Source organism: Bactrocera latifrons, unplaced genomic scaffold, assembly GCF_001853355.1.
Source record: "Bactrocera latifrons isolate USDA-ARS-PBARC rearing strain unplaced genomic scaffold, ASM185335v1 scaffold_237, whole genome shotgun sequence".
In the NCBI taxonomy this organism is placed as follows: domain Eukaryota; kingdom Metazoa; phylum Arthropoda; class Insecta; order Diptera; family Tephritidae; genus Bactrocera; species Bactrocera latifrons.
Genome location: NW_017535930.1, coordinates 446,476 through 455,543, shown reverse-complemented (window position 1 = coordinate 455,543; position 9,068 = coordinate 446,476). Strand labels below are relative to the sequence as shown.

The following is a 9,068-nucleotide window of genomic DNA, read 5'->3' as shown; positions in this document are numbered from 1 at the left end:
AAGGAATCATACACTATGAGCTGCTGCAGCCTGTTCGAATGATAGATTCTACATTTTACTGTCAACAACTGATAAGAATGAAGCAAGCAATCGAAAAAAAAAACGGCCAGAACTAATCAACAGAAAGGGCTTCGTCTTCCATCACCACAACGCTAAACCACACACATCTTTGTTGACTCGGCCACAACTGGGAGAGCTTGCCTGGGAAGTTTTGATGCATCCACCATATGGCCTTGACCTTGCATCATCGGACTACCTTTTGTTTCGGTCAATGCAGAATCCCTTAATGGTATAAAGTTGGCTTCAAGAAAAACATGAGAAAATTTTTTGTCGCAGTTTTTCGCCGAGAAACCATAAAAGTTTTTCACTAATGGAATAACGTCTCTAGCGGAAAAGTGGTAGTCCAAAATACTACATATTTGATTCATTAGAGTTCATTATAATATGTGACCTGGTCTACGAAAAGGGAGCTAACGTGCGAAAACTACTTTTCTATCAAGTGAAAAAGCATCTCACCTTCCATCCGAATCAAACTTAAAAGTGAAAATTGATTTTTTGACACCTAACCCCATTCCGTAGACCAGGTCACATATATATATATGTATAAAAAAAAAACGTTGAAATTTGTATAGAAATACGAAAAGACTTTTTCGACAACCCAATATTTGATAGAGTCACCGAAGTCTACTTCTGGATGTTACACGCTTCGTAACAAACTTAATATAACCTGTTCAGTGTATAAAAATGATAAATGCGTATAGAACTCACCCAACAGTGAGAAGAAGATGGCGCCCACAAGACTGATGAATGGCTCCAGATTGGGTATAGCCGCAGCAACACCACCACTAATCAATATAATACCGGTACGTAAAAGTATTTGCGTTCTATTGTGGTGCTGTTCGTTAAATTTGTGACTAATTTTTTTCCAGAGAATTTCGTTGGGTATGTAGAACTGCAGTCCATAGGTGAACAGTATGGCAACGGCCATCAACAATTTCGCTGTGTCAGCCAAACTACATAAATAAAGGAATAAAATCAGACGTAATAAATAATTTCCAAATATATTCATATAGAATACATTTCTATGCATTTCATACTTACGGTACACCTTCCTTCAGGTTCAAAGTAATGCTGCCAAGCACATCGCTGCCATAACGTGCATAACCTAAGAAACCGATTAACGCATACAATGACACTACGACAATCATAGCTATATTGAGTACACCGGGGCAGCCAAGGAATCTTTGTGGATTCTTCATGGTATTCTCGACGGGCATAACTACGCCAATACCCTCCATGGCGAAGATGACAGTCGCAAAGTAGAGCGGTAGCTGTGTGACTTCCGCTATCAGCGGTTTGTCTTCGAATACCAAAGACTCGCTGAATAAGTAGTATAACACAATGACGAATGTGACCACAATGAATATGTTGGCCATGGCGGAAAATGGTACAAGCCATTTCAAATCCCTTATTTGTCCAATTAATAGGCAGGGTATTACAACAATCGCAATATAAATGCGCACATCCCATTTAAGACCGGTGTCATAGTTGATCACGTCGTGAAATGATGTGGCAATGAACACCATGTAAACGCAAGCGGCGGCATAGTATGTGCCCATCAGACCGCCATCAACGAATTGCCTAGTAAAGAAATTGAGAGAGTAAGAGAGATAGTGTTAGGTTGATTTTAGAGTAGATCGGTTCTAAAAAATAAAAGCCATATAAAGGCAAATACTTACTTCGCAAAATTCGACCATGACCGCAAACGTTTTGGTCCATTTTCGAACACTTTCTCGGCTGTCTCAGCGAATGACAATGCAGGTACTCTGATTTCTTTGCAAATATCTTGCGATGTTTTAACCTGCATGGAAAATGACATTTAAAGTTACTGTAAAACTAAATACTCTGTCTTCTTATGATAAACGATACAATAAGTGTAGCTTGAAATATGAATGAAATATGAATATGACCACAAAGGGATTTTAAGGMTAGTATGGGAAGGGATCATCATGAAGCTTACCCTAATTCCCAGTCAAACGCCTTTGCTGCCTAAACAAGCCACGCGCAAACGAGCCTAACTGTCCCACTAGTGGAGATCACACCGTTAACATCTAAACTTCCATCATTCCAGCTAATCCCCCTAGCACTCATATCCCTAATATCCGCGTATATCGCGCCTTCTGCAATTACATGCACACAGTCCTCTACCCGCGCCTCACAATAACAACTCAAACTATGAGATAGGTGTCTCTGATTCAAAAATGCCCTCAGAGGTCCATATCCCGAAAGCAGAAAACCCAGACTCAGACCGATTCGGAAGTCTGCGTTACCCTCAACAAACTCAAAGCCGCGAATGTACTCGCAAGTCACTCGACTATTAGGACTATTGTCCCAACGGTCCTGCCACCTACACCTGACCTTATCATCTAGAAGCCTTTTACTCCCTAGATATTCCTCCCTCTCTACATCATCATCGGAAATCCAGTCATTCTGCAGCAACAGCACGCTGTATGACAATCAAGTCAAGAGCGGGTACACCTAACATCAGTTAAGACTGTGCGGCACACAGGCTACCTGCTTCCCACCATACAGTGGCTACATAACTGACACAGGCAACAAATAAGCCACGATATATGGTGCGAACAGCACGACGTCCGTGAACCTATTTACTGCAGTCGCTTCTTCACATTCACCACACTTACTTTACTTTGCTACAACTTTTAACGCAAATAGCGCCAACATCGTTAAAATAGCAACTAATTTGCAAAATATTCTAATCTGAATGATAAAAAGAAGTAGTATATGGAAAGCATTGGTTCACGTGTTTTGAGCGGCTTCACTGATAATCAGAAACCTCTGTTTGGTTGGTCCAGTAACAAAGTGTACTGAACTTCGGAAATATTTCTTTACGAATATTTAGTATTAAAAAATATAACTTTATGTATATATTGCCACCTTTCATGTTATCTTGYCAACAAATCGTAAAGTGGTGATAAATATTTACTGGCAGAATAAAACTCTTTCGGAGGGGCTAAATCAACTCTGCAACAATAAATATTGCTTTGCTATCAATTAAGTCCAGGTTAAAATCTTATGACATGGCAAAATAACAAAACGCATTGCAATAAATTCAGCTATAAAGTTATAATAACCGAAATGAACGATATTACTTATTTTCGTTTATTCGAAAAACTTTTCTTTTTTTTTTAATGATAACATTTTTCTATTGAAAATTTTTATTGATACCATATCTGCCATATAAATAAATCGTGTAGATTAGGTCAACAACGATAACAGATGGGATAAAGAATAATATTTTTTAAAGGAACGTAAGGTCATGATTGTGACGTGTGACATCATCACCGAAATATTGAAAAAGGTAACAAAAGTAAATATTTTATTTTAATTTCAAACAAAGCCTTCTTTTTCTCTTTTGTGAGGTCACAAATTATTGTATTCCAAGGTCAAATGTATTCTAAGAAAAGTGACGGAATAAAAAAGCGGTAAACTCTATTCCACTGCAAGCCAACTATTGGTTAAAATATCAGTTAATTACCCAATAGCGCTACCAGAGATTTCGATTAAAGTTTCTATGGCTCCTAACAWTCGTGCGAAGAATTATTAGATAGTTACTTAGCATAAGTTTAAATAAAACTAAAAATTTGRAAATTTATGGCATTAAATAATAAGATAATAAGAAAAACATAAATGAAAGCAAGCTTACCAATATATGCACACAATGCGTACATATGAAGCCGACCACCAACGTGGCAATCATGCCGAACAGCAAACCGCCATTGTAGAAGGCCATTGGCATGGCTAGAATGCCGGTGCCTAGTGAACTCTTCAACAAATGCGCTAATGCGCCACCTGTTGTTTGGCCCTTGACCTGGTCACGATGATCCGCTGGGTTGTACTCATCGTCAAGCTGTGCCTTTTCGGTTAGYTGGGTGCTGAAATTTTTAGTAAAGAATTTGATTTGATGATTAGAAATATATTTTGTCTGTTAAGAAATTATTTCGTTCGTTTAGAAAACTAGCCATAAAACTGAATCAAAAGCATAAGCGAAATGTTTTTTTTTTTTTTGTACAAAATTTGCAAAAATTATCAAATTTATGCTTATTAACTCACCGTGAGTTGAAATCATTCAGCGTAAATACTGAATTTGACTTCTCTTTGGATGTTGGTATTGAAGTGGTGGAATTCGCCATCTGGAAAGTAATTAATACAAAATAAAGTTATTATGAATGAGATAGTTTATTAAATTAAATAATGCATGTATTTTAATATTTTAGATCTAAAAAGATTTTAAAAATTAAAAATAATTATAAAATTTTTTTTTTTTAATTTTTTTGGCGAGTATTTCTATAGCATATTCAACGGTCTAGTGCGAGCACCCTACTACTTTAGACTTCTCAAAAAGAAAGCATCGCAACGATAATTTTTGAGAGATTTCATGGGTGAGCATGTTCCTCAAAAGATTTTATACCACTTTCACAAATTATATAGAATTTATTTTAGGCATTTTACTCATTTATCATAGGCATTTATCTCTGGTATCTATCGGTGCTCTACGTTATATGGTTAAAGCTAGTTATACYATGTTGGGAACTTGCTTTTTTAAATAGTCTAAATTCTTTGTTTGAAAAATAATTTGGAGATAATTTCAATGCTTTTATTGTCCGCATAACTGTAGCGGTAGCAATTTCTAAATAAAAAAAAAAATGGTGTTAAATAATATTTAATATGCATTTTTCCTAATGTTAAATGTTTGAAACACAAAACAACTGATTTTGACAGCCAATAAAAATATTAATTTGAACTACTACTGTGGACAAAAAATAAATTAAGACTTTGTACATACAAGTAATTCTATAATTTTTAATTTATTCTACATAATCTATGCGTCCTCTCAAAGTAATCGCACTTGGCCCCAATACACATGTGCCAACGCTTTTTCCAGTCTTCGAAACAGTTGTTAMAGTCAATTTCCGGAAAAGCCTTTAATGCGTGTACTCATTCCTTCGGAAGRAATTCGTAGTGCACCACACCTCGATAATGGAAGAAACTGTCAACATAAACTTGATTTTTGACCTGCTTTGACGTGATTATTTCGGCTTAAGCTTCCTTTGCCACGATATCCGGCCGGTTGATCGTTTGTTTCCGGATCGTAAGCATAGATCTAAAACTCATTGTCAGTAATAGTATTTTTCATATCGTCCTGGTAGTCGGGAAGGATTGTTTCACAGACGTTAACGCGACCCTGTTTTCCAAAAAAAATTAGTGCTTTTGGCATCAAACGTGCTTTCACTTTGCTTAGGCCCAAATGATCTTTCAAAACGGATTGATCCTTTCGATATTTCAACGATCTMTGACTGTTAGTTGTCGATTCTCAACCACTAAGTTTTTTATTTCATTGACATGTTGATCAACAATTGCTCTTAAGGCGTTTTCGAAGCTCAAAAACACTTGCTCGGTACAAACAATTATCACCGAAAGACGTTACCAACATTCTGGATGTTTCGACACACATGTCACTGACAATCAAAAACGAAAAAAAAAAATATTTCGACGAATGTGGTTTCGCACAAAATTTAAATTAAGGAGTCTTACTATTTTTGGCCCACATTTTCTATTAGCTAAAGCCATAAAATTTTAACTTTCAAAGTTATTAACATCCAACAAAGGGGTTTAGAAAATATACTTAGTAAATTCAAAATTTATTGTTATCGAATTCTCGTTAGCTTAATTATAGTATAAGTGACTTTTTCAAAAAGCAAAAAAGTCATAGACAACCAAACAATTTCAGTAATTCTACTTTCTTTTTTACTCTATTTAGTCTGCGTTATCAGTTTTTCATTCTATTTTACAAAATTCTCTAGACTATATTTTTTATATAAAAAAATGCATGAATAGAAATTAATACCAAACAAATCATTTATAAATCATTTATAAATACTATTTTGTTTTTTTTCGAAAAGAAAACGAAACTGCCAATATCAATACAAATCAGAAGTAATGCCATTATTTACTAACAATGCTGTTAAATACAAAGGTTCAAAAAATTAAACATTTATTTAGGTAGTGAATGAAATTTGTATATGACAGAAAATGTGACGTATGTCACTTGTTGTGAATATAAGACTTAGCACGTATTTAGATATGCAATTCATTATGATGGATGAGTAATGAATGTATAGGCTTGAGTATTCATACTCAAATACTCGTAGAAAAGCCTAAATTAAGTTTTTTGATACCTTCATACTTATTATTTGACAGCATTGCGAGTATTTCCTAGAATATATTTACATATATGTACACACATATGTCATAATGAAACTCATACCAGTTTTTTTGGTATCGTGTCTTTTAGTGATTATTCAGCTWGGGAGAATGATGGCCGAGTAAAGCTGATATAGCTCAACCGCCCCAAAGGGTTCTGGTTTGTCACGTGTTTTGGCAATTGGTGTTTATTAAGCTTGTTGCAATTATAACGGGTGTTTTTTTATTGACGTGTGGTTTTCATTCAGGCAACACTTCTTTTGAATACGGACTTTTTGACAACACTTATGAGTTTATATTATATAACCTGATTTATAATCAGTTGAGTTTGGCATTTCAAAATGAACAGACTCTCCGTAACAACGCAAATCGGGCAATTTTATTATGAAAAAAATATTTTACCCTGGAGCCATATATTTTAAGAGTGTAATGATGGTTTCAMGAGCGATTTTTCAACTGCGAAGCTCACTTTTTGTTGAGAGCCATAGTTGAGACGCAGCTACGTCCTCAAAAAGTCACGGTTTGCTGTGATCTATGGACAAAGAGAATGATTGGKGCATAACTCCTTAAAAATGAAGCCRTATAAAATGTTACAGTCAATGGGAAACACTATATRGCCATGATTAATAACTTTTTCGCACTGCTTTGTAGTATGTTGATGTGGACGATCTGTAGTTGCAACAAGAGGGCGCCAAATGCCATCGAGCCAACGAAGTAACCAATTTATTGAAGCACATTTTTGGTAAACGCATGATCTCGCGTTGTGTGGCGATTTAACATCGTTGTACTACTTTTTGTGAGGTTCTCTGAAGCCACTGGTCTACGCCGCTAATCCCGAGACATTTGACGCCTTGGAAGAGGAATATTCGGAGCGTATTTATTGGCAGGTGTCCCTATGCCTTTGCAGCAAAAAGTGTTCGAAAATTGGGCCGGAAAATATCCAAAATTCTAGTAAAGAGCCGGAAATTCAGTGCCACTCTATACAAGCACTAAGAAACTGCACTTTGATCAAATCATAATCGGTTCAATTAAAATTTTTCGATTTTTATAGACGCCGTAAACGGTATGCTTGATAGAAATCAAACGAACCACATTTTCGTAATAATTGTTTATGACATATTTATCACAATAAGTATTCTGTTAACACAACAACACAGTTAACAATCCTTTGGACACTTCACTTCTGATTGTTGGCTTTTTGGGCAGCGCCCAATTATTAGCGAGCCTAACAAATTTGAGTAGCTGAAGTGGCGCCGATTGGGAAATCTTTATATGCGCTAATAAAGTGACGTATACTTTTTATGTGTATATAGAGGTAAAGACCTGAGTGTTCGGTAAACCAATATATGTACACAAATATAAAATGAAATCAAAATTTTAGCGACAAATTAGTAACTGGTGCTTGGTAAATGCTTGTGCTGCAAAATTTTCGCTAAATTGTATTACTTTGCACAAAATATTTGAGGCGATTTCATAAAAAAGTTAAAAGTTATAGGTTTATTGTATTTATAACATTAAATTCTAAGTTGTTCAAGTAGTTTTTTTTTTGCGTTATWTTATGATTGCATGACGCAGCAAATGTGCACCTTATCTTTGAGAAACTGAACGATGATTGTAAATCATTCATAGCAATTGAACCACGAAAATATGTATTAAGAAGGAGTGCGATATTTATAGCCTTAACTATTGGCTTTTTTTAATTTTGCTGCCAAACTTTGGAGTATAAGGTATCGAAAAAACTGGTATAGATCAAGTAGAAACCATAGGTGCTGCAGCAAAGACTTCAAGTATCATGTTGATTAGAAAATGAGAACTTTCTGAAATGCTTTTTAATTGGTAGGAAAGGATTTGGATTTCGGTTTTCTTGTATTTATTTTTAACTAAATTAAGTTTTGGTCAAAAAAAAAAAAAAAGAAAGCACTTGTAGGAATGCGTGATCCTTCTGGCCTAGAGTGAACCGTAATACGTCCTCCGTACTACTAGCTCTTAGTAAAGTCTATCTCGCCGCAATTGAAGTTTTTAGACTATAGGGGGTTCTTAGTGGGGAGATTAAATATTCTGTTAGACATCCTGTATATAGGAAGGCCAGTTGGGAACTTGTCACTTCCCTTTCTATTGGCGGATGTGTCAGACAGGGATGGACACACCTTTAGCGAACCTAGCGAAGTTTCTGGGACCTGGGATATTCACCGCTTTAATAAATTTGTGGTACCCTAACCCTAAGATATTTCCAAACCGTTGAAAATTGTARCCTTTGAAAGCAATGAGGGATTTCAAGTAGGGTTTCATAGGTTTACTTCCAAATGATTTACACATTTTTTGGAAAATAAGAATCGAGTTAGCAGTGTAACACTTTCGAACTATTAAACGTTTTCATGATTCGTCAGCATTCAAATACACATACAATTTATTAGTGCTTTGTGTTTATTSACATTTTAATGCAATTTTATCACATATAATATTTTTTACGTCACTTTATACRCACATACATATTTATATACAGTCTAGACACAACTGAGGTCTCGTAACTCGATATACCATATAGTTTAATATAATATATTAGCATTACTTGCAAAAAGGTTAATACATTTTTGATGAAATCCAATGCTTAAATAATTGCATAGCTTTGTGCGTTTTTAACTGTAAAGTGCTGCTGATAAATTTTGTGTAATTCCATAAACTTGCACGTGCCTTTGCTCGTTCAAGTATGCAAATATTCGAAGTTATCAAATTGCGATGCCAAAGAAACGCTGCTTTCATGAGTATGCTTAAGTTTAGCGTGCAAA

The 9,068-nt window shown here is 35.3% G+C and overlaps 1 protein-coding gene across 1 annotated transcript; it reads right to left on the bottom strand.

Annotated features, from left to right (window-relative positions):
* Positions 1–768: 768 nt before the first annotated feature.
* Positions 769–4,211, bottom strand: LOC108969007 (proton-coupled amino acid transporter-like protein pathetic; the record flags this gene model as incomplete). The annotated part of the gene is given in 5 exon segments (XM_018933447.1): positions 769–1,013; positions 1,102–1,641; positions 1,740–1,861; positions 3,725–3,953; positions 4,132–4,211. Coding segments are annotated over 5 exon segments (1,216 nt in total), but the record flags the coding sequence as incomplete, so codon positions are not given.
* Between the last annotated feature and the right edge of the window lie 4,857 nt (positions 4,212–9,068).